This window comes from Malaclemys terrapin, chromosome 2 (genome assembly GCF_027887155.1).
Source record: "Malaclemys terrapin pileata isolate rMalTer1 chromosome 2, rMalTer1.hap1, whole genome shotgun sequence".
In the NCBI taxonomy this organism is placed as follows: domain Eukaryota; kingdom Metazoa; phylum Chordata; order Testudines; family Emydidae; genus Malaclemys; species Malaclemys terrapin.
Window position 1 is genome coordinate 243,435,747 of NC_071506.1, and position 26,652 is coordinate 243,462,398.

Sequence of the window (26,652 nt, forward strand, 5' to 3'; positions counted from 1 at the left end):
TTCAGCGGACTGACAAGTTCAGGAAGAAGCAATATATTGGCATATGCCATTAATTTCATGAACCTTTAGCTCTGAAGAACATGGAAGCAGCAAAACGTCTGGTGCAAGATGCTAACAATGCTAGCCAACTGAAAAGATACTAGGAGAAGGTTTGGGAGTCTTGGAACCTGTGGCGTGAATAGAGACAGAGGAGCCATTGGCACCAACGGTGCAGGGATTAATGTTCCTGAGTGCTCATTGGCTGAAGGTGATGGTGGTTGCTTCTCTCTCTTCTGGGGCAGTCAAGCTCCATAATATGAGATGTCTATGCTGCAGCCAAAAGTAAGGTTCCCAGGCTGGGTAGACAGACTTGTGCTCTCAGGGCTTGCATTACCACGCTAATGATAGCTGTGTGACAATGCTACACTGGTGAAGGCTTGGGCTAGCTTAGACCTAGCAGGTAGGGTGAACTTGAACTCAGATAAAAAGCAACAGAGGGTCCTGTGGCACCTTTGAGACTAACAGAAGTATTGGGAGCATAAGCTTTCGTGGGTAAGAACCTCACTTCTTGCATCTGAAGAAGTGAGGTTCTTACCCACAAAAGCTTATGCTCCCAATACTTCTGTTAGTCTCAAAGGTGCCACAGGACCCTCTGTTGCTTTTTACAGATTCAGACTAACACGGCTACCCCTCTGATACTTGAACTCAGATGACTATTCTAAGCCTCCACTGATTCCACAACAGCCACAGTTATTTTTAGCCTGCTAGTGTGAGTCTGTCTACATGGGCTGGGAGGTTTGCTCTCAACTGTAGTGTAGACACCCATGGAAACCTCCTCAACATGCTTTTCTTGCCCTTGTTCTGGATCACAGCTGAGCGTGGTACTGATGATGCCTCAAAACAAAGTGCCACTTGAAATTGGTCCCATACTGATAGCTTCATGTTCTAATGCAGGCTTCTTTGGTGCCAAGGGAAGCACTATAGAGGGGATTTCTGATCAGGACCAAGACTCTTCAGGACTGAAGAGATTCTATGTACCTGAGTAACAATAGCTGCCTGTTTAGGAAGAGATGCATTCTTTGGCAGGGAAGCCCCCAGAATCAAGAAAGTCTCACACTGACAGGAACTTTATGAGAAACAGGACACAAATACTAAACATGATTTTAGAACAAATGAAGTCCTGGCACTGCTAGACTCACAACTTGGAACCAATATAGTGTCTTCAGTTGGGTGGTCCCAGGGGCAGGGATAGTCCTTCCCTCAGTAGATGGTTGGACCACCTTTTCATGCTGTGGCTCTAGGGGAGTTGGTTGGGATGCAGTAGCTGGAGTGTTTGGGGAGTCGGAAGCTTGAGCTGTAGCATGTGGTGTTTCTGCCTTCGGAGCAGAGATAGGGTGGCGGCAACATAGACTGGCAGAGTTGGACTCTTCCAGTTCAAGATGTCCTTTGCAGGTGACTTGCTGAGACTTACATTTCTTCTGTGTCTCAAAAGGCAGGTTGCAGAAGGAAAAAATCGAAAGGCGATCCGCTTGCTATGGATTCTCGAGATGTCTGCTGAGGCCGCCAATGTACTGGAATCCTCGGACCAGATAGCAGAAGGGGCAGAGGAGTGTGTCTGTAGGGAGGGGATACTGGAGAGAGATGCAATCATTCTCCTTTTCTTCTCCCTCTGTTAGATGGGCTTCAGCCATATAGGCGGATTCACTTGATGGTTCTCGTTGTTCTGGGAGAGTAGTATGATGTTATAACCTATCTGGCAGAGATTTCTCTTTCACAGGAGCCATCCTTGATGTGCTTGGCACTGAAATCAAGAGGTCTAACTCCATTCCTTAGGTGGAGGGGATGGATATGAGAGGCCAAGAAAGCTTATTCTGAGAAAGGCTCAGAGCCTCCGTCGCCTATCAGCATGGGCCTGATGTGTTGAAGACTTGCACAATGCAGCAGTTTGGGAAGATCCGTTTCCATCCAAAAGAACAAACAGGCACGTGTAGCCTTCTCTGGGAACACAGATGGGAATGACACACAACTTAAATCTATATTTTTTATATCTTCCTTCTTGGTAGCTACAGATCAGTTCTATTTCATTGGCATAGGGACCAAAACTGAGAAAAGAACAGTACAATGGCACAAATCGAGTAATATCTAAAAAAATTCTAAAGCAACTAACAAAAAACAACAAACAAGAGGATAGGATATTTGGTGTACAGAACCTTAGAAATTCTTCCAGATATGGAGAGAAAGTCCCAATCCCTATGGCAATTGAGGAAATAAAGGACTAGAGCTGGTTGAGACTGCACTGCCTTTATAAGCCCACTCCAAATATGCAGTGCCACAAGAGGACACCTGTGCTGCCCCAATGAACACACTTTTCCAGAAGGTGTCTCAGTTAGGATTATGCACTGCCATTTAAAAAAAACACTATTGCTGTCATCCCATATGCAAATCAAATAAGTTACTGCTTGATTATTGGATCCCTTTCAAGGATGATAAACAATTAAAGATTTAAACCTGTGGCAACAAGTGAACTTCAGAAACCCTCCAAGATCTTAGGAATGTTTAATTTTGTAAAACTTGGAACTTTTTTCAAACTAGTTTAGGCATCCTCAAAGCCTTTGAGCAAAAAGGTATCTCTCTCTACTATGATCATGACATTTGTGTAAATTAAAGGAAAATAGCATCTCTGACAACTGATTCCTGAGAGAGTCTCCTGACTGCTAGCTGAAATACCCTGAAGCAGGCTCAGGTGCCTGGACACTAAACTATATTGAGATGTTGCTTGGTTAATACAGGATAGATGCTAGTTTTATTCCTCTTTCTGGCCCATTTTTGTTCAGGCATGAACTAGCCGTAGAAGAAACTCTTTGCTCTATTAGCTGTAAACTCAAATATTTAATTTGCCACTCATGAACTTTTCATGTGCACCTTTAAAAGGAAATGATTATTTGTAGAAACGGAAACAGAACAATTAATTTAGTTTCAAATGGAAATATTTAGTGCTACCAGTGTTATTAATACTAGCAACTCGGTCATACTGCTTGTAGCTAAAATACTCTATCCTGTATTGTAAGTAGAGCTGCATTATTCATAAAGCTATCAGAGTTGAAACATTTATTTTATGGTACATGGTATTCACTAATGAACTTCACGCATTTCTATTTTAAATGTAATTATAAGATTATATTTTGGATTTAAATAATAAAACGTTTCATGATCTGCAAAACCTTTAATTTTTAATCAAAGACTGAACTGCATAAAAATATACATAACTTACACGAGCTTAAATTTCAAGACACTAACTGAATTTGATGAGCTTGTGGGCATATACCCCTCTAGTGGAATTATATGGTATGAGCATTTCACCATTCAGGATCAGTACAAATAAACTAAGTGGCTTCATTCATTCATTCAAAGCCAAGTGACCAAGGATGCCTATATGGCACATGAAAGGCCATTCACAGACTCATTGCTTTTGAGCTCTTAATCCAGGACCTTCTCCAGCTTAGTTAGGCAGCTTGTCTCACACTAGACCCTGCTACCACCACCATTAATCTTGGGGGCTTGATTTAGCTAAATAAAAAGGTTCCAAAAACCACACCACACAACAGGGTAGACTGATTTAATCGTGATCTAAATCACCAAGTGGAAACGTCAATTTAAATTACTGATTTTAATCAGCTTTTCCAGGTATACTCTAGTTATTTTCTAAAGAAAGATGCATTCTCATTGGTTGATATAACCATTAAAACATGTTGATTTACAACTCAATAGGGCTTTTACACTAGATTTGGTACACCTTTTTATTCCCTAGGAGGGTACACTATAACCACATACTTTTATTTAAGCAATTATATGATTTAATATTTCCAGATTCTTATTAGCTGTACATTTTAGTATGTTAGAAAATGATGAGTGATATATTGCTTATTTACTAGATAACTTTTTGCTCATGATTTGTGTCAAACTGCATTAGAATAGTAACTGAATTTTAATTAAACACAAAACAGCATTTAAATTTTATTAAAACAAAAACAGCCTTAACTGTTTTGGATATACAAACGTCTCTTATCAAAACATGTTTCAAATTTACAACTAAATTATAGTATGTTTACGCCTTAAGATAAATCTGAATTTAAGACAGGCTCATTTTAAACAGATTTTTTTAAAAGAACAAAAAAAATCTCAATTTAAACAATCAGATTTTATTTTTATTTTTTAAAAATGATTGTTTTTTATCTACCCTGGCAGGCAGCAGACTCAGGATGTGGTATTTGTTTATTTTTTTTAAAAAATGAACTTTGTGCAGAAGACATCTGATCTCAGAAGACATAATACAATCATTTAAAACATGTGAAATGAAGAAAACTAATTGATCTTGTAACCGCAGCCTGTCCTCAATGGATACTGTAGCCGCTACCATGAATCTGTTTCAGTGCAGAATGAATATTAACTCAAAGTGTAAATGTAGAGCTAATTTAATTTGCCATCTAACGTGCTTTGATTCAACTACCTACTCTAATAGTTACATGCCACATTTTGTATAATTAAATATTAAAGCTACGTAAAAAAACCATTTATTTTATATCAATCTTCGGAAAAAATTCCTGTTAAGATGATTGCTAAGTTTTAAATACACCATACATACTCTACATGCGATTTTTAAAATATATATAAAAATAAGTGTGTACACACTCTTTTCATTTTACTTTCTTACCAGGAAGATGTGATTAAAGAATACCAGAGTGGGGTAAATAAATATGTTTACATCTCTTAACCAAAAAAATACCAAATTTGTTTTACTTCCAAATTAAATTTCTAGTAAAACTATTGGAGATTATGTATTGTAGGACCAACAAAGCTAATAAAAGAAAAATATATTTACCCCCTAGAACGCCTTCTGCAGTAGCAGCAGTAACAGCAACAGACAGCAATGGACAGCAGGATGAGTCCTGCTATTATAGCTATGGCAATGATGAAGGCCTCAAAGTTCACTGTTAAATAAAATAAATAAATAAAATTAAACAACTTTTAAGACTTGAGCAGTGGTCATTTGAATTTGTTTTCTCCCTGCTTCCTCTGATGAACATTTTGTTCATTCTCAGTTTCATCTTTGGTTTCTTTATGCAGTACTCTTAAAGGAGTTGTAGTAGAATAGCTGCTAAAGCAACACCTTGTACAGTTTCACATAAGAACTCTGCCACTGTCACTCACAGAAAAAAATATTCACCAGACTAATGAGATCAGGTTGCTTTTTAAACCCTTTGTTAGCCCTCTCCTTTTAAACTGTCCATTCTACTCTCGTATATAAGAACACATCTTCATCTCAGATTTTGACATGGCAATGGACATTCTCTCCCAATTTTTCTTCATGCACTATGATTTTCTCAGTTACAGAGCTATAGGGTGTTTATGCATAACTGGGCAATTTACAACCAGTATACAGATGTCCCAGACATTTTCAGAGCATAGATTTTTTTTATTAAGCTATGAACCATTAGGGTACGTCTCCACTACCTGCCGGATCGGCGGGTAGTGATCGATCTATCGGGGATAGATTTATTGCATCTGGTGTAGACGCGATAAATCGATCCCTGATCGCTCTGCCGTCGACTCCAGAACTTCACCACAGCGAGAGGCGGAAGCGGAGTCGATGGGGGGAGCGGCGGCCGTCGATGCGAGGACGCGAAGTAAGTGATTCTAAGTCGAGCTAAGATACATCGACTTCAGCTAGGCTATTCTCATAGCTGAAGTTGCGTATCTTAGATCAATCCCTCTCCCCTAGTGTAGACCAGGCCTTAGAGTCAACAACATGCATGGTTAAATCCTGGCCTCATCCATCTGTTTTGAGTTTTGGCCAGGGAAGAGGTCATTAGAAGCTTTGATGAAAGCTGCTTCAATGGAATGCAAAAGACAAAAAATGGATTGGAGAGGATTAGGAATGGAATTGGAGGAGAGGAACTCTAGACAGTAGTGGTGGACTGTGCATTCAATTATCTTAGAGATGAAAGGGAGAACAGGTGTTAGAGGCAAGGATTTTTTTTTTTTTTTATTTAAACTCTCCCAGATCTCATCCCTTATTTTATCCCCTTTCCTCACCACAACTGCTTGCTGCAACAGATCTCCAATGCAGCTCACAGATGTGTTCATTCTATTCCTTCACATCAAAGGCCAGAAGTTTACAATGATGGATTTGTTATTAGGGCATTAAATGACAAGGTTCTGTAACATTATGTAGAACCATGACAATTTTTTCAAGACACTGCATTCTCAAATGTATTCCTTAGTTTGACATTCCACTGCAAGATTTAATCCGTGTTGTGGCACCTGTGAAAGGGATCTTAAAAAGGCAAGACTCCTGCTACAGAAAGTAGAGATTTTTAGTAACATAGGAATTGCCATATTGAATCAGACATTGTCACACCTTGTCTAATCCAGCACCAACAGTGGCCAGCACCAGATGCTTCAGAGGAAGGTTTAAGACCCCTGCAGTGGTAGATGTGGGGTAATATGCCCCCCATTAGATCTTATTCTGGTCTCTAACAATTAGAGATTTGCTTGCCCTGAAGCATGAGATTCAATAGCCTGTCAAAAAATTTTATAATTAATGACAATTCTGGATATACATATAAACATTCAATCCTTTCTGAATTTGCTAAATTCTTAGCCTCAGTGACTTTCTGTGGCAATGAGTTCCACAGTCTAATTACAAGCTGTGTGTAAATTATTTCCTTTTGTCGGTTTTGAATTTCTCATCTTCAATTTCATTAAATATCCTCTTTTTGAATGACGGCCAGGAGAAGTAAAGTTCCTGATCTCCCTACTTTATGCCATTCATAAAGCAAGGAAAGTGATCAGGAACTGTCAGCATGGTTCACCAAGGGCAAGTCATGCCTGACTAACCTAATTGCCTTCTATGATGAGATAACTGGCTCTGTGGATGAGGGGAAAGCAGTGGACGTGTTATTCCTTGACTTTAGCAAAGCCTTTGATATGGTCTCCCACAGTATTCTTGCCAGCAAGTTGAAGTATGGGCTGGATGAATGGACTATAACGGGCGGGCAAACTTTTTGGCCTGAGGGCTGCATCGGGTTTTGGAAATTGTATCAGGGCCAGTTAGGGGAGGGGGCCGTGGCCTGGTCTGATATTCTAGGATTCTAGAAGATGAGTGTAAAAGGAACATCAATTGAATTTATACTTATTTTGCTGTGTGTGTATATATGTATGTAAATATATATCTTGTCTGGTGAAAAAAATTTCCTTGGAACCTAATCCCCCAATTTGCATTAATTCGTAAGGGGAAATTGGATTTGCTTAAAGTTGGATTTTTCAGGAACATAACTACAATGTTAAGCGAGGAGTTACTGTATATAGTGTATCCTCAGAGGAAAAAAAAGCACCAACTCTGGTGTGCAGGCTATATTTACCTGTAAAGCAACATGTTTTAATGGCTATCAATCAATGAGAATCAGCTATTCCTTAGGAAAATAACTTAAAAAGTACAAATGCAAAACAATTAAAATAGGTCTTAAATCAGGGGTGGGCAAACTTTTTGGCCTGAGGGTCACATCGGGGAATAGAAATTGTATGGAGGACCATGAATGCTCACAAAATTGGGGTTGGGATGTGGGAGGGGGTGTGGGATCTGCGATGGGGCTAGGGATGAGGAGTTCGGGGTGCAGGAGGATGCTCTGGGCTGGAATCGAGGGGTTTGGAGAGCAGGAGGGGTATCAGGGATGGGGCAGGGGTTGGGGCATGGGGAGAGGCTCAGGGGTGCAGGCTCCGAGCAGCGCTTCCCTCAAGTGGCTCCCAGAAGCAGTGGCATGTCCTTTCTCTGGCTCCTACGCAGAGGCGCAGCCAGGCAGCTCTGCACACTGCCCAATCCACAGACACCACCCCTGCAGCTCCCATTAGAGCACATAGGAGCCGGAGCGGGGCCATGCTGTGGCTTCCAGGAGCCGTGTGGTGCGGTCCCCGCAGGGCCGGCTCTGGCTTTTTTGCCGCCCCAGGCAAAAAAGCCTCCCGCTGCCCCCCACCCGGGAGCGCGGCAGGGGAGGGCGGCGAGCCCGGCCAGGGCCCCACTCTCCCCGACCGGCCAGAGCGCCCCCCTCCAGGTGCCGCCCCAAGCACATGCTTGGTAGGCTGGTGCCTGGAGCCGGCCCTGAGCCCCCGACCCTGCGCCCTGGCTGGAACACTGGAGCGGGGCCAAACCATGTGGTGTGGTCCCAGACCCAGACCCAGCACCCCGGACGGAGTGGGGCTGAGCTGCGTTGTGCGGCTCACAGGCCAGCTTAACAGCTGTAGTTTGCCCACCCCGTCTTAAATCAAGATTTCCTGCTTGCTGATTTAAATCATGATTAAAATCTGATCTAAAATTCAAGCCACCCCGATGTCTCCTAAAGCACACAAGTGATTCTTGTTGGTCCATTTTGGTTGTGAATTCATGGCAGGGATCATCACTTCCTTTCTATTTGTATAGCACCAAGAACATCCGAACATACAGCTTCTCACAATGACAAGCCATAGGAGTCACAATCCTTACATTATTCAGACACAAAACTAATTTGTGAATTAAAGTTGCTAGACTGCATAATTTGTCAAAACAAACTGTAAAAAGTAAGGAAATAAGCAGTGATGCCATTCCACTCATCAGCCCCTCCCCATTTGTTTTTAACCTCAACTGCATCTCTTCAGCATCCACCGCCCACACACCTCCATCCTCAGCCTGAGCCACTCTCATATGCTCTTGAACTTCCCATCTGCATTTATTCCAATGGAGGTACTGGTATAGTACCAGTTCTCTGCTGCCATCATAGTTGTCTGTGCATGCTGAGGAGGCAGCCATGAGAGCAGCAACATGCTTCTACCATACTGACTCCCTTCACCCAAGGTGAAGAAGGGCACACACATCATCCTACCTCCTGTAGAGTTGGAAGAACAACCCCTCTGAGTGTCAAGGTGCTGATGTGCTTACTAAGGCAGACTGCCCCTACTCTGTACCTGAAAAGGCTGCTCCTGAGGATCTCCGGCCGTGTACATTTGTGAATCCCACCTAAGATGATGCTCCTTGGGTGGAACATATTCTAAATCATAAATACTACATGGCAGTCAACTTAATTCTGGAATAAAATCAATATTAGCTTACTATAGTCTGAATTACAAGTAATTACATCTGTTTATTAAAATTACTATTAGTACCTACTCCAGCAAACACCCCATCGAGCACTGTAGAGTGGACACAGTGAAGATGATGGAAGAATACTTCTCACAGGATAGTCCATACACGTGTTGTTTGTATTACACCAAAGGCACTGCACAGGAGAGAAACGAAGACATATTACAACTACTGACCATCAGACAGCAATTACAACTACTGACCAATACTACAGTCCATAGACAGAATTTCAGATTAAGTGAGTATAAATGCTGTGTCCTGTGACCTTGAAGAATGAAGCCCTATATGAATTATGGAAGCCCTGGTTGCAGTTCTATAGTTGGGGCTAAACTGAATTCATACTTAGAAAAAAACTTTCAAATAATGGTGTTAAATATTAAAAAAGTATATCCTCCCCATAATTGTAGCACTTACTCTTCAAGTACTGAATGATCTAATATTTAAGTAATTTGTCAATTTGAGTCAGAGTCGTAGAATTCAAGGCCAGAACAGATCACTAGAGCATCTAGTCTAACCTGCTGCAAATCACAGGCTAACACCACTACTCACACACTAAACCCAACAACAGAAAATGAGATCAAAGTAAATGAGACCCACAAGAGACTAGACTGGGGAGACGGATTCTTCCTAAAAGTGGTGGTGGGGAGTGGCGGGGGGGGGGGGGGGGGGGAGGAGAGAGTATGAGGCCTTGCCCCATAGCCAAGCCAGAGCCCGGCCGGGGAGCTGGGCCACTCCAGCTGGCTGGAGGGGGGCGCCTGAGAGCAGCCCGTCCTGTGTCTCTGCCTCCTTGGTCTCCCACCCAGGACAAGTAGAGGGACCACATGATACTTATCCCAACCTGCTCCAGCTTCCAACCTAGGTGGGGGCCAGGGCCTCAGGGGCCAAAGAGCCATAGCCGGGCTATGGTAAGAGCCATCTGGCAACAGTCCCTGGTCAAAGCATCCCTTCCACGCAGATGTGCACGTTTCCTGTCCGGGAGCGTGTGAGCCATTTACAGCCACTAGTGTGACCAAGGACAGCTACCGGTGAGCCTGGTGCCCATCACAGTGGGCAGGGTTGGGGCAGTACAGCCATGCCAGAAGAGCTGCCCAGGCTAGGTGCTGGCTTGTGCGAGTGGCAGCCTGACATACTGCTGCTTTTGTCGCTGAGATTCCTGGCCCAGTCGCTGGCTATGGCCCTGCTTGTCTTGCTTGTTGTCGCTGGAGCCCTGCTACTCAGCGGACATCCGCTTTATATCCGCAGACATCCACAGACAGAAATTTTGTATCTGCACAGGGCTCTACCCACAGTATTCCTGGCACCTTTTTCACTGCCACCCTGCACAATGGGTTCTTCTTTTCAATTCTCTAGATCTCTTTCCAAAGGCACTAAAGGGGGAGGGATAGCTCAGTGGTTTGAGCATTGGCCTGCTAAACCCAGGGTTGTGAGTTCAATCCTTGAGGGGGCCACTTGGGGGATCTGGGGCAAAATCAGTACTTGGTCCTGCTAATGAAGGCAGGGGGCTGGACTTGATGACCTTTCAAGGTCCCTTCCAGTTCTAGGAGATGGGATATCTCCATTAATTTATTTATTTATTTATTTCCCAAGTACACAAATTCTCTTATGATTCAGCTTCTCTCCTGAAACTTTATTCAAGAGCTCTTCTTCTACCTTCCCTACATGCACAACTTCAGTTTTTGTTAACACCTTCAAACACAGATGCCCATTCTGATACCTTATTTACCAATTACTCTTTGCTGTCAGACAAAAGGGCCAGATCGTCAGCATGTGTTAGTTTTCTGTCTCCCCACGGGCTTGGTTCTCCTACTAATTAACTCCTTAACTAGGATGAAGAAAAGTGGACTCACTGACTCAATCCCATCACCTTAAAACTTTCCGAAATTCCATATATTGTTACCACCTGAGCTCTTGACCTTCAAGACAGCTCCATTATCTCCCCTTCCTTAAGTCCCTCTCCCTTCAATATTCCAAATACCAGCTTCTGCAGAACCAACTCATATGCTTTCTCAACATCATTAGATACTGAATAGCAGTTATGCCCTCCTTTTATCATAATTTCAAATGTCTCACTGCAAATATTATTGTGTCTATAGTACTCCTTTCCTTTCTTAAAGCGATGTTGCACCTCTCCTATATATTCCTGCTATTATTTTTTAATTACAAATACCATTAAGCTCTAATCATAATTGTATGGTTATTGAATAGTGTTGCTATGGGGCACAGTTAAGATTGTTTGGGTGCCTTAACTGTGCATTTCAATACCTTAATGTGTTTAGATTTTTTTAAAATTTTACCTCAATTCTGAATTTTGTGGAATTGCTGTAATTCCAACATGGCTATAAAGTTTTTTCCTCTTAAAGTACTGATTTGTACTCAGCCTTAATTCTACTTTAATTTTTATCTGGGAATAGAATATTGACACTAATTCAGAATTCCTTCACCCCACAAATGAATCAATGAAGAAATGTAGAATGGAGTTTTACTAGGAGCCCTTTCCAGATCACGTTTTAATAGGACCTACTCACTGCAGGAAGAGATTTCATCTAGAAACTATTAGTGATCCACTTGTACCACCAAGAAAATAGCTCTTAGAACCATGATCTATTTTGCAGAGTATGATGTTTTGTTTCTCTTTACAGGAGTCATGTTAGAAAGCCACATGCAGAAAATAAAGTTCTGACATCAATGAGATAATCATTCTCTTGCAGGTGGGGGAAGAGCAATTCATTACTTGTAGCTTGTGGTGCATGTTGCTTTGGTTCAAATAATCTTTCTGAAAAGACAGGCACTTCACTTTACTAAGTATCAGAGGGGTAGCCGTGTTAGTCTGAATCTGTAAACAGCAACAGAGGGTCCTGTGGCACCTTTAAGACTAACAGAAGTATTGGGAGCATAAGCTTTCGTGGGTAAGAACCTCACTTCTTCAGATGCAAGTAATGGAAATTTCCAGAGGCAGGTATAAATCAGTCTGGAGATAACGAGGTTAGTTTAATCAGGGAGGGTGAGGTGCTCTGCTAGCAGTTGAGGTGTGAACACCAAGGGAGGAGAAACTGTTTCTGTAGTTGGATAGCCATTCACAGTCTTTGTTTAATCCTGATCTGATGGTGTCAAATTTGCAAATGAACTGGAGCTCAGCAGTTTCTCTTTGGAGTCTGGTCCTGAAGTTTTTTTGCTGTAAGATGGCTACCTTTACATCTGCTATTGTGTGGCCAGGGAGGTTGAAGTGTTCTCCTACAAGTTTTTGTATATTGCCATTCCTGATATCTGACTTGTGTCCATTTATCCTTTTATGTAGTGACTGTCCAGTTTGGCCAATGTACATAGCAGAGGGGCATTGCTGACGTATGATGGCATATATAACATTGGTGGACGTGCAGGTGAATGAGCAGATGATGTTGTGGCTGATCTGGTTAGGTCCTGTGATGGTGTCGCTGGTGTAGATATGTGGGCAGAGTTGGCATCGAGGTTTGTTGCATGGGTTGGTTCCTGAGTTAGAGTTGTTATGGTGCGGTGTGTGGTTGCTGGTGAGAATATGCTTAAGGTTGGCGGGTTGTCTGTGGGTGAGGACTGGCCTGCCTCCCAAGGTTTGTGAAAGTGAGGGATCATTGTCCAGGATAGGTTGTAGATAACTGATGATGCGTTGGAGACGTTTAAGCTGAGGACTGTAGGTGATGGCCAGTGGAGTTCTGTTGGTTTCTTTTTTGGGCCTGTCTTGTAGCAGTAGGCTTCTGGGTACACGTCTGGCTCTGTTGATTTGTTTCCTTATTTCCTTGTGTGGGTATCGTAGTTTTGAGAATGCTTGGTGAAGATCTTGTAGGTGTTGGTCTCTGTCTGAGGGGTTGGAGCAGATGCGGTTGTACCTCAGCGCTTGGCTGTAGATGATGGATCGTGTGCCATGTCTGGGGTGGAAGCTGGAGGCATGAAGGTAGGTGTAGCGGTCGGTGGGTTTTCGGTATAGGGTGGTGTTAATGTGGCCATTGCTTATTTGTACTGTGGTGTCTAGGAAGTGGACCTCCCATGTAGATTGGTCCAGGCTGAGGTTGATGGTGGGGTGGAAGCTGTTGAAATCATGGTGGAATTCTTCCAGGGTCCTGTAGGAGAACACTTCAACCTCCCTGGCCACAGAATAGCAGATGTAAAGGAAGCCATCTTACAGCAAATAACTTCAGGACCAGACTCCAAAGAGAAACTGCTGAGCTCCAGTTCATTTGCAAATTTGACACCATCAGATCAGGATTAAACAAAGACTGTGAATGGCTAATCCAACTACAGAAGCAGTTTCTCCTCCCTTGGTGTTCACACCTCAACTGCTAGCAGAGCACCTCACCCTCCCTGATTGAGCTAACCTCGTTATCTCCATACTGATTTATACCTGCCTCTGGAAATTTCCATTACTTGCATCTGAAGAAGTAAAAAGAAGAACAGGAGTACTTGTGGCACCTTAGAGACTAACAAATTTATTAGAGCATAAGCTTTCGTGGACTACAGCCCACTTCTTCGGATGCATATAGAATATGCAATATATGTTCCATTCTATATGCATCTGAAGAAGTGGGCTGTAGTCCACGAAAGCTTATGCTCTAATAAATTTGTTAGTCTCTAAGGTGCCACAAGTACTCCTGTTCTTCTTTTTGCGGATACAGACTAACACGGCTGCTACTCTGAAATCTGAAGAAGTGAGGTTCTTACCCACGAAAGCTTACGCTCCCAATACTTCTGTTAGTCTTAAAGGTGCCACAGGACCCTCTGTTGCTTTTCACTTTACTAAGAACATCTAAACAAACAGAATGCTTTAATTTCCCCAAAATGAATATCTTTATAGGATCAATTTTATACAAAGATGTTAGATGGTGCTTGTTGGTGTTGGCTGAACTATTTCTTATAATATGCAAGATAAACTGTATGAATATATGAAGAACAGCCAGCATAATATCTGCTTGACTGATAATTAGAGCCACTGCTAAACTGCTGCTGGCTGCAAGTAATAGTGTGGAAAGGTCAACTTTAGCACTTTCTGGAGACTGCCTATGTAACTGTTAATGCATGTAGCCTCAAGGGCAGAAGATTTGGTACGAGATAGAATTTTCTTATTTTACCCTGCGCTCTTTAGCAGATTTATTCTTGATATCAAAACAGGAACTGCCTTACTACAGCTATTTTTTTTTTTTAAAAGAAAGCTACAAGACAAGCAAATTTTACTAGTATTATGAAACACTTGTCTAACTTAGATTCTCAAATTCATGACAGTCTACAATTGAAAATATTTTGCTGTCTATTTAGGCAGAGATTATCATCATAGTTTGCACTGTATTTTGATATTATAGGACCCAAGTTTACATTGGAATCTGTTAGTACAGACTCTGGATCTTACATGATGTCTAAGTGAGCTTGTGGCATGAGGCAGTACTCATTATCAGGATAATATCTTATTAGACTCCTGACAGAATCCCCGGGTGCAGAATTTATATTTCCCACATATTTCTGTGCTCTCCACACAGAAAAATTCAAAAGAAATCGGGGGAGTGGGGGGAAGAGAGAGAGAGAGAGAGAGAGAAGACACCTCTTCCCAGGCAGCACGTCTATTCCAGCGAGCTCGAAGCAGCCTCAGAGATATAAATCACTGCAGGAGGGGAGCTGGGCCTGCATGCCTGCTGGGGTGGGTGGGTGGGGGGAGAAAAACCATCACTGTCCCTCTCGCTTGTTACTGGGGGGGTGGGGGCACGGCGGCAGCGCTGTAGGTCTTTTTAATTATGCAGGAAGAAGGCTCTTTCTCAAGGCAGAAATGTGTAGTGATATTGTTAATGTTCCTATTGTTAGTTAACTGTTCCCGTTCTCAATCAATTCCCCAAGGAGCATAAAACCTATAAAAGTTTTAAGGCCCCTACATTGCCAGAGTGATGTAAAGCCTTATAAATGACAGTAGGTGAATCAGCTAGGAAGATCTATGTGTTTTCGCACTTTTTTCCTGTGCCAAAGTGGCACAATGGGGTTAGATTACAGCTCAGGAATTATTTTACTTACCCATTAAAAAAAAAGAGACTTGAGGGCAAATAAAACATTTACAAAGCAGTCAATAAAAGGTCAGAACAATCGGAAGCAAACACTTCCCAACACAAACACAGCCAGGTCCAGGACAATGATTAGCAAAACTGTATAACTCATGTGTGAAAGTCTGAGCAATTTGAAATGACATTCCAGTTTGGGTATTTTTGGCGCTGTTTGGCATTCTGTAATGTAATTTAAATGAAAATCCAGGATAATAACTGGAATGTAGGGTATTAATTACCAAGTATTTGTAACTTAAGTTTCATGTGTTTAGGAAATGCTGAATAGTTATTGTAACTTTTTTCTGTATTGTAGTTTAAATAAATTACCAAAACAACTGAAACTGATACGATTATATTGCATTATTTTGACAAATAAAATATGTAGAATTTTGCAGAATTTTTAATTTTTTGATACAGAATCCCCCCTGGAGTACTATCAAAGTAGAACAATTCTTAGTCTCATGAATGCAACAAAATGCTGCTTCCGCGATCTTCTATAATTAGCGTTACAGCATGCATGGGACGAATCTCTGTCACTCATAAGTCACTGCCGTTTTAAAAAGCTGTGTGTAATTTATTAGTGTCAATTTGCTTTATTTTTAGTTTTTTCTATTTTTGATAGTATGTCTGAAATTGATTTTAGTAATAAACTTTAAGGACTAATTCTGGCCAAAACAAGGTATGAGGGGAATGGTAAAGAGCCAATTAAAAAAAATCCAATTTTCTCAAATGTCTAGAAAAAAAATTAGGCTTTTTTAAAAACAGAGAAAGAGGCAATATATACACACCCAGGCGAAAGATTTTAATATGCAATGTTAAGTAGTCTTGTTTGTATTACGTCTCTTGTTTTGGAGCTTCTTGTTCCAGTCACCATCAAGGCACCATGCATGCGTACAAACAGGAAGAACAGAAGCCTCTTTTTGACTGCATCCAATGCCAGACATCCTACAGATGGTCCGTCAAGAGGTACAGTGTTCAGCAGATAACATAACTGGTAATGTTATAACGACAACAAAAAGAATGCCATTAAGCTCTCTTTTCAGAAGTCAATACAGAATGTTCAGTTACAAGATTTAAGGGCTCAGGCCATAATTTTTCAGATGTGGTACCTAAAATAAGGCACCTGAAGTCTACATTAGGCACCTAAATAAAAGTGGCCTGATTTCTAAAATGCAGAGTACTCACAATGGAAGCTGCAACTGTTCCAGAACCTCCGAAGATGAGACCACTTATTTAGGTGCCAGAAGTTTGAACATTCTGACCTATATAGTAGGGATGGTAAAAAACTAAACCAAGCACTAAGTCAAGCTATATTAGGTCGACTCTCACCCACCGCAGTAATTACTGGATGCACATCCACACTACACTCCTTGGATCGGTGGTGAGCATACTCACCAGGAGCACTTCCCCCGACCTAAGAGGGGCAGTGTGGGGAGCTGAGAGCCTGGTCTCTCAGCTCCCTGGCAACAGCCTGGCTGCCACACAGGCTCCGGGCGGGCTGGGCTCCTCCCTCACCACGCTCCTCATTCCCTGCCAGCAGAAGCCACTCTGGGTTCGAGCTCGAAGCAGCCTCAGAGATATAAATCACTGCAGGAGGGGAGCTGGGCCTGCATGCCTGCTGGGGTGGGTGGGTGGGGGGAGAAAAACCATCACTGTCCCTCTCGCTTGTTACTGGGGGGGGGGGGGGGGGGCACGGCTTATCGCCCCAGGAGAGTGGGGTCCAGCTGCCTTGGCTTCTTGGCGCGCCCCTAACCTGCTCCCTATCAGGCTACTGGCTGGGTGTGGGGGTCCCTGCCACCAGGCTTCTCACCCCAGCTCCAAGCCAGGAGCAGGGTCCAGCCACCCAGCTCTCCAGGGAAGCAGAGGGCAGCTGCCAGGCGTTGTCAATTTCACAGCTCCTGTTGTGAAACTGACAAGACAGCCAATGTACCAGATGACCACACAGACACTGCATCACCCTAACAGCACCAACATAAGCCTTATACCTCTTGTGAAGGTGGAGTTATTATGTCAGTGTAGTAGGGCACTTACATCGGTGGGAGGAAGGCTGTAATGTAGACACTGATAATTACTGTGTAGTGAAGCCCAGCCCTAAGATTTAGTAGAAATTTTTATCGTCTATTCCCCAAATGCTTATTTTCATTTTCTGCTGTCATCTATTTTACTACCAAAATGAGCAGGTGGGTATTTTTCTACTTCAACAATTAAAAAAAATCATTTCCAGTGATCTAATGCCTTTACATTACATACATAGATGCTAATGGTTTAGTTCTTCCTGCCTTTTATATTATTTTTATGTGAATCGACTCAGTCAAGTCTAACCTCATCTCTCCAAGGTCAGCCCTGATGATATTAAGGCAGTCTCACTGCATCATCCATCATTCTGTCATCAAAGGAAGTATATACACGGTCAATAGTTTGATAGATTTTGAAGATAACATATCTACATTTCTCTTGGTATCTTCAGCACACCCCTGTGGATTTATTTTCTTCTCAGTGCACCTGAGTAGTTCTCACTTGTGTTAATGGAAAGTGCGTATGGTGTGTGTGTGTGTGTGTGTGTGTGTGTGTGATGCCAACATTTTAGTACTTACAAGTAGCATCTATTCAAAGAGAAAATGCTAAAAAAGCTTCCTACACATAGCCAAGTCAGTGATAAGTGAATTCATCAATAGTTACAAGCTCATCCTAGATGACTCACATTTACCTTCTCCTGTCTTCTACTTCAAAGATTATGAGCACCCTTCTTTATTGCTTTGCTAGTCTCATGTTGAGCTAGTGGAGGGCTAACAGCACACACAGTGAGCAACTATCCCAGTACAGAGAGAATCAGCATATTTCACCTTATTGTTTTAAAATCTGCTGTCACAAGGCTAATCAGTACTAAATGAAATGACCCATTACAACAAAGTAACATATGTGGGAGAACAAGACTATTTTTTCTTAGTGAAAAAATGTTTTACAATAATTTCTACTTTTTCATTAGCTGGATGAACAAGTAATGCTTTACATGATGCTGGCAAATCAAGTGCCAACTCTGGACAAAGCTCAAAGCTTTAGCTAAGAACTGACAAACTCATAGCTGGCAACCAAACCAGCTCACCTATATGTTAGTATTGTTCAAAATAAGTATTAGTCTTATAATAATGTATTTAGTGTTTAGGCTCTATAAAATGCTTGTAAGTTACTGCAGTAATCTCACTTGCAATGTCTGTTTTCCCTGCTATAAGGAAATATGTTAACTTTGCTTTATAACTTCGAAAACGTTTGCTCTGGGCTTGTGAACCCAGGCATGGGAATCATTCCCCCACCCATTCAGGAAACTTATCCAGATTAAACAGGCCATTAAGGAACATTGCAACACAAAGAATAGGTGAATGGCCTTATTGAATCTTGGAAATGCAACTTGCAAAGGAGCTCATTTCCTATACTGGAAGACCAAATGTAGAAGATAAAAGAGGGTCACAAGAGAATTTTCATGTCTTTGCTGTTTGCATTCTCACAGGGCCAGAGACTCTAAACTGAACCAAGAGATTCTCCAGGGTTATCCCTGGATTTGCGGAAACACATTGTGAATTGACAGATCACTACAACTCTCACTTTTAGGATTTAGATTGCAACTCATTTGTGTATACAGTAACTCCTCACTTAATGTCCTCCCGCTTAACGTTGTTTCGAAGTTACGTCACTGCTCTATTAGGGAAACATACTGGTTTTTACAAGGGAGTATTGCACAGGTTCCTCTTCTCTGCCTCCTCCCCCTCCCTTCCAGTGCTTTCCCCGCCTCCGCTTAGGAATTTCTGGAAGGGAGGAAGGGATCAAGCGGGGAAGCTACCCCTCCCCCTGTCCAAACAGGCAGGGCCACCCAGAACACAGGGGCTTTAGGGGCTGCAGGGCCCTGGGCTAAGGGGGCCACGGCCTGCAGTCCTAAAGCCCCTTTCGGAATGAGGCCATGTGAGCATGCGCTGGAGGACTCAGGAGGAGCAGGGGAAGCTGCGCAGTCAGTGGCCAGAGAGAAGCGGCGCTTTCCCCTTCAAAGCCAGCTGGAGAGAAGCACCCCACCCTGAGCGCCCTCCCGCACCCTAACTCTCTCCCAGACCCCGCACCCTCATCCCTGAGCCCCAGGGGTAAGCCAGGGGCACCTCCTCACCACAGTACAGTTCAGTACTGTACAGTATATAATGCCTTTTGTCTGCCCCCAAAAGATTTCCTTGGAATCTAACCCCCCCCCGCATTTACATTAAATCGTATGGGAAAACTGGATTCGTTTAACATCGTTTCACTTAAAGTTGCATTTTTCAGGAACATAACTACAACGTTAAGTGAGGAGTTACTGTATGTTTGTTTGCTTTAACCTGTAAATAACTTTTTCCTAGTTAATAAATCTTTAGATAGTTTATTACAGGACTGGCTACAGGCAGTGACTTTGATGTAAGATCTAGGGTACCAAGTGATCTGGAATAAGTAACTGGTCTCTTGGGACTGGAAGCAACCTGAATATTTTGTGATATATTAAGTGACCATTTATCACTAAGTCCAGCTTGCCTGGGTGGCAAGACAGACTGGAGAGCCTAAGGGGACTGTCTGACTCTACAACAAGACCGATATAGTGATCCAGGAGTTTGCAATTGTTCCTGTGTTGGTAAAAGCTAATTATAAAACATATCACCAGTTTGGGGTGTCTGCACTGCTTTTGACAGTCTGCTCCAAGGTAGGCACACAGCCATGAACCACTCCAGACAGCATGACTCTTTCTAATGACTTATACTGTTTTGCTATCTCCTTCCCCACTCCCCTCTGAGCCTGTGAAGCACAGCTAAGGAGTTAGCTGTAGTAAGACATTTCAGCATCATCTCATTAAACGTAAGCATCACCAGATTCTCTGACCCCAAAATAGTAAAAAGATGACAAAACTTACTGAAACATTTTTTAGACAGTCTTCACAGGACTTGAAGGAGAAATTAGAGCATCCTAGAAAAAAAGAAAATCAAAGTTATAAACTTTTTTTTAATCAATAGTGTCAAATAATATAACTTTTTAATCACAGCATGTATACACAAAAATGTAATCTCATCTACCAAATACATGCAAAGAAGGAATGGTGAGTTCGCATCTTTATTTTAAATCAAAGCTTTCATTTCCACTAGTATTTTAACAAGTAAAATGACACTGAACACTCAATTTCACCTCCACACTGTTTAGGAAAAAAGTTATGCCCATGCCTGGCTCTAATTTGCAAAAGGAAGATCAGCGAAAGAGGACTGTTCTAAGATGATTACGAAAGACTTAACCCGTGACCCATGAGTTTTGAGCCTGCCTACATCTTTGCTGAAATTCTAAATCTCTTGCAGTTCAATTTGAAGGAAACTCTGAGCTCTGCAGCTTTGGAAGCAGAAGCCAAGCAATGCCTAATCCGGATTTAGTACCAAATTTTCTTCCTTTCCATAAAAAGACTCAAGAACTTTTTTAAAAGGTTTCAAAAATAAAGCCTCATGACAGGCATGTTCTCATTCTAAGAGGAAAAAACTTTCTGAAGACAGGAGACCAAATTACTTAGCAAAAAACTCAACAAGAACTGTTAAGGGATGTTTTAAAAGCCACATGATATAGGAAGTGTTAATCTAGATTTTAGTTAGGTTTTACAATGAAAAAAGTATCTTCAAGCACAGAAAACCCATTGTTGTTCATATTGCCGGAGGAGGATTACAGTCATAACTAGTAGCTATTTTTCAGCAGCAGGTAACAGGATGCAACTTGTTTTAATCATTACAGAAAAAGTTTAGAGGTTAATGTTTGTGAAAAGCCATCCTGACAGCCCTGGAGTCTGGTCCTTCATCCACAGCACAGATAGAATAGCTTCTTCTCACCGGCCCAATGAGGTGCCTCAGTCCTGACCTCAATGGACCATGTTTATAGTTCAGTCTACTCACCCAACCAATCCTTGATTTTCTAGCTACTCTGCCAAAAGGCATTCCAATTGCAATTTTTTGTGTGCGGATACCTATCCACTAGAAACAGGCATGGCAACATATAGCAAGTCATCAGATGGTAATGACTTTTAGTCAGGTATGTAGTTCTACTTTTACACAGCCATCCATTAGTCATAAATAGATAAGAAATTTTTTAAGTCTACAAAAATTGTCAAAGCTTACTTAATGTTTCTTTTTCCAAAACATCTAGAAGATATTTAAACTACTACATTTCATAATTCATTGTCCTGCTGCTTTGACATTAATTCTTAGCATATAACAAATTCGTGCTTTATTTACTAGCATATTCAGATTAATAAATTAAGTAAATAAATTTAACCCCTCTCTCCCTTGCCCCCCGATTAGTTCACATTGTATCAAGTAGCCAATTCAATGAAGAAACTCAAATTCTAATAGGTTTCAGAGTAGCAGCCGTGTTAGTCTGTATCCGCAAAAAGAACAGGAGTACTTGTGGCACCTTAGAGACTAACAAATTTATCAGAGCATAAACTTTCATGGGCTACAGCCCACTTCTTCGGATGGCCAGTACACCAACCTCAAGCAAAAAACAAATAAAAATTTAGAAAAATTCATAAAGCCTATAGCAAATATTCCTTAACTCTGTAAATTTAAGTTTTCAGTAATGTTATGCCACATGGGCAAAAAAACACTCACAATGATCAGAGCTAGAAAACAAGTTTCTAAATTAAGTTCAGGAAATTGGTTCATTCAGTGCACTGGTATTGTCAAAAAGGTATGGGAATAGCAGGGATTTTTAAATTTTCTTTTAAATGGATGACCTTCTATAATGGAAGTCATTCAAAGTACAAAGGAAGCAAAAACCCACAAAAACTACATCAAGAAAGTAAATAGGGTGCAGGACCAGTTCAACTCAGTGAAATTTCACAGGCCCTCGAGAAGATTTGGCAGATAACCTAAAACCTTGCATGCTCTTTAAAGGATTGGGGCCTGAATAACAGAACCAATGATTTCTTTAGAATTATAAAAGCTCTAAATGCCAAATATTAAAAATTCCACAATCAGAGTATACTCCTCTTACTATGTAGCAGTTCACAATTTATAAACACTCCACTACACCAGATGCCCTATTCTGTACGATCAAAATTACCACAGGAAAAAAATGACGACATTTTAAAATATTTTATTGATTGTTGTTACAACACCTAAGATTACTAGAAGTGAAAAATTGGAGAAATATATTTTCTAATTTTCATTTTGTTTTACTCTGTGCACTTTACAGCACAGCTTACAGCAGTTTTCACTATTTGCTTTGCAGTCAGGTACAGCTTTCCCTTCCCGGTTTGTGTTGGTCTTTCAAACACCAACATGGGAGAGAGAACAAAACATTTTTAAATATAGGAAAATGCAATCAAAACCAAATATTGGTAGGCAGATTCAGAAGCCAGTCTAGTACTTGGAAGCTACTTTCAAGTCTTTTTAACACAACTGGATTTCAAGTTGACAATGTATCCAAAAAATTTCAAGATTCTAAGGCTTTATCTTTACTAGGAAAAAGAGGTATATTTTTAACACATATTAAAAATCAAAACTTGCCTTTTCTACACAGTTTTTGTATTGGGTTGGCTATTTCAGGTAGGGTTGTGATTTTTTTTAACTCTAATAGTTATATCAGTACAACCTTGCATGGAAACAGTTGCATCAGTATAAAGGTGCCTGATAAGTAGTGGTAAATAATAAAGACATCAAGTCCTTGATTCAGAATGATCTGGATCGCTTGATAAATTGGGTGCAAGCAAACAATATGCATTTTAATATGGCTAAATGTAGATTTATACAGGTACAAAGAATGTAGTCCACACTTACAGAAAGGGGGACTCTATCCTGGGAAGAAGTGACTGAAAAAGATTCAAAGGTTGTGGTGGATAATCAGCTGAACATGAGCTCCCATTGTGCTGCTGTGGCCAAGTGAGTTAACGTGACCCAGGGATGCATAAATGGGGGACTCTTGAGTAGGAGTAGAGAGGATAGTTGGTACAATGTGATCGCTGCTGGAATATTGTGTCGAATTATGGTGCCCACAGTTCAGGAAGAATGTTGATAAATTGGAGAGGGTTCAGAGAAGAACCATGACAATGATTGAGGGATTAGAAAAAATGCCATGTAGTCAGAGACTCAAAGAACTCACTCTATTTATTTTAACTAAGAGAAGTGACTTGATTACAATCTATAAGTATCTACATGGGGAACAAATATTTAATACTGTCCTCTTCAACCTAGCAGAAAGGAATAACAAAGGAAATTGAAACTAGACAAATTCAGCCGGGAAATAATTTTTTAACAGTGTGAGTAATTAACCACTGGAACAATTTACCATGGGTCATGGTGGATTCTCCATCATTGACAATTTTAAAATCAAAACAGGCTGTTTTTCCTAAAAGATATGCCCTAGGAATCGTTTTAGAGGAGTTCTACAGCCTGTTATACCAGAGTTGAGACTTGATGAGCACAATGAACCCTTCTGGCCTTGGAATCTATGAATCTCATACAGGATTAAGCTACCATGATATTTAGCATCCTTATACCACTATAACTGCATCCACACTAGTGGGTTCTACCACTTTAACTATACCAACACAGTTAAACCCTTCCAGTTCTATGAGATGATAGAGATCTCTCTCTCTCTCTAAAAGCTGAGATGAGTTAGGTCAACCTACAGCCAGCACAGTAATTGCTGCAGCGGTTTATGTTCACACTACACCCCCTCTGTCAGTGGTGCCAAGTAGCAGACAGGTAGCCCTGTTAGTCTGTATCCACAAAAACAATGAGAAGTCCGGTGGCACCTTAAAGACTAACAGATTTATTTGGGCATAAGCTCTCATGGCTAAAAACCCACTTCTTAAGATGCATCTGCACTGATTAGTACGCATCCTAACCAGGAGTGCTTCCACCAATTTAACTGTGGCAGGTACTGACAGATGGAGTCCTCCCACCTCTAGCCCTGTCAGTCCTGCACTGAGCTCACAGCTGGAGATGTCCCCCCACTCCTCCTCCAAGGGGCTGACAGTCCAAGCCAGGGCAGATTGCATCCATATAAATTTCTAGAGCAGAGCTCAGACTGTCAGCCCTGGAGGAGCTCCAGCTGTGAGTTAATTTAGGTCAATTTAATTTTCTAGTGTAGACAAGGTGTGAAGATAATCTGAAACCCTGGCCTGGCAGTTACTGCAGCAAGAGTTAAAGAAAGCCCTAGGACAACCCAGTTCCTGTTTCTCTGTTATGCTTTTGTCAAGTGCCTCACTCTGGGTGAGTCACAGCAGGCCCGTCTTGGGGAAAAACTCTGCCCCTAGGGAGTTTTAGGGCAGGTCTACACATACACTAGAAATGTACACGAGTGCACTCGAGTCTCCCCTGCCTGTGCAGCGCACCAGGCGGACTGGAGAACGGCCTGCTACTGAGAGCGGGGAAACTGCCGGCCCTACGCGCACCAAGGCATGTGGGGGGGGAGCAACCTCTGTGCCCCCCCCAGAGCCCAACCGCGCGGCGCCCCCCGGTCCAAACGCCCCCACAGCCCCAGACGCTCGCAGCCCCCAGAGCCTAACTGCGGGGCGCGCCGTGGTGCCCCCCACGCCCCTAAAGGCGGGGCGCCCCCCTCCCCCGAGCCCCGCTCAGCTCCCTTGCTGCCCCGCCCGTCCTCACCCGGCACAGTCGGGTCTCCGGGGCCCGTTCCCGACCCCGGGCGGATGAGGGTCAGGCCGGGCAGCCAGAGCGCGCAGAGCCGCATAGCGTCCATCGCTGCCGGACCGGGCACTCTGCTGACTACGGGCCCGCGGCCCACACGCCGCCTCCTTTCAGGGCGTGCCGGGAACCGCGGCCCCGCCCGCCGCCTCCCGCGCAGGCGCAATGCCAGCCGCGGAGCCGGGCCACGCCGGGTCCAGCGGCCTCTAGCGGCGGCCCGCGGCTCTGCTGCTTTCGCCCCCCGTCAGTTCCCCGGGGGACTGCTAGGCTAGAACCCGGGGCTCGCCTGGCTGATGCCCGCCCGTGCGACCCCGGCTGCTCCAAAACGCATTGCAGGCTGGCTCCCGTGGGACTGTCTGGGAAGCAGCGGAGCTCCACTCTGTCCTCTTTTCCCTGCCCTGTGGTGTGTCTTCCCCTGATGTCATTCCCGCCCCTAGGATGGCTCAGTCTGTCTTTCCATCCTCTTTGCCCTGTAGTCCCCTCTTCTTCTCCTCCTTGCCCTTCATGGTGTGACCTCTCCTGGCCCCCTTGGGCTTCTCTTTGCTTAAACAGTTAGCTGGAGTTAGTACACAAAATACTGCACTGGTGCTAACCTAGCTCCAGTGAGAGTGAACGCACACTTCAGAACAGCTCTAGACAGGGCCGGCTTTAGGAAGTGCGGGGACCCAATTCAAACATTTTTGGTGGGGCCCCAGCAGGGATAACTAAAAAAAAAAAAAAAAAAAAACATAAAAAAAAGCCTTTCATTTCTTAGCAACCGGTTCCGTATAAAAAGTTCTGATTTAAGGGATGTGCCTCAGTATGTGTTTTTTGTACCAATAGGGTTACCATACGTCCATATTTTCCCAGACGGCGATTTAAGAACCAAAAATCTGACATCTCTGGGAAAATATGGATGTATGTTAACCCTATCTAAAGTTCTTTTTTAAAAAGATGGGCCTGAACTAGAAATGAGCTCCGTTTCACATGTGTGGGTTCTCACCACTCCTGGGGGTGTGCTAGGATGACCAGACATCCCGATTTTATAAGGACAGTCACAATTTTTGGGTCTTTTGCTTATATAGGCTCCTATTAGCCTGCACCCCATGTCCCGATTTTTCACATTTGCTGTCTGGTCACCCTAGGGTGCGCACATGTGTGGGTCCCAGCTGCTCCCTGCCCCCCTCATTGAAGCAGGTGTGCAGAGTTACTGCCCTGGGAACTGCAGGGCACCAGTGGACATGGGGCTGCCTGGAGGCAGGGCAGGGGCTGACTGGAGGTAGGGTCTGGCTGCAGGCAGGGCAAGGGGTGCAGGGCTGGCTGGAGACAGGGGAGTGTGGGGTGGGCAGCGGGCTGGCTGGCTTCAGGCAGGGCCGCAGGGGGGTACGGCATGGTTTGGCAGGGCTGGAGACAGAGGAGTGCAGGACTGGCTGGCTTCAGGCAGGGGGGTGCGGCAGGCAGGGGGGTTGGCTGGAGACAGGGCAGGGGGTGCAGGGCTGGTGTGGGCAGGGCAGGGGGTGCAAGGCTGGTGCGGGCAGGGGTGTGTGGGGGGCTGTCTGGCTTCGGGCAAGACCACAGGAGTGTGTGGCAGGGGTTGGCTGGAGACAGGGCAGGGGGTGCGGGGCTGGTGTGGGCAGGACAGGGGGTGCAGGGATGGTGCGGGCAGGGGGTGCGGCAGGGGCTGGCTGCGGGCAGGGCAGAGGGTGCGGGGCTGGCTGGAGACAGGGCGGGGGGTGCGGGGCTGGCTGCAGGCAGGACAGGGGGTGCAGGGCTGGCTGCAGGCAGGGGTGCAGCA

General features: G+C 43.3%; 1 protein-coding gene across 2 annotated transcripts in view; it reads right to left on the minus strand.

The window, feature by feature from the left end:
• LOC128832849 (pituitary tumor-transforming gene 1 protein-interacting protein-like) overlaps positions 1 to 25,023 on the minus strand; it is a 50,321-nt gene extending 25,298 nt beyond the window's left edge. The window contains exons 1-4 of one of the 2 annotated variants that reach the window (XM_054020514.1): positions 24,840 to 25,023; positions 20,114 to 20,166; positions 9,176 to 9,284; positions 4,859 to 4,967 (exon numbers count right to left, since the gene is read on the minus strand). In XM_054020514.1, the coding sequence (XP_053876489.1) occupies positions 4,859 to 4,967; positions 9,176 to 9,284; positions 20,114 to 20,166; positions 24,840 to 24,933 (365 nt within the window). In that variant the 5' untranslated portion in view covers positions 24,934 to 25,023. The remainder of the gene's footprint in view (positions 1 to 4,858; positions 4,968 to 9,175; positions 9,285 to 20,113; positions 20,167 to 24,839) is intronic. The other variant, XM_054020513.1, reaches the window with a different exon arrangement.
• Positions 25,024 to 26,652: the final 1,629 nt, after the last annotated feature.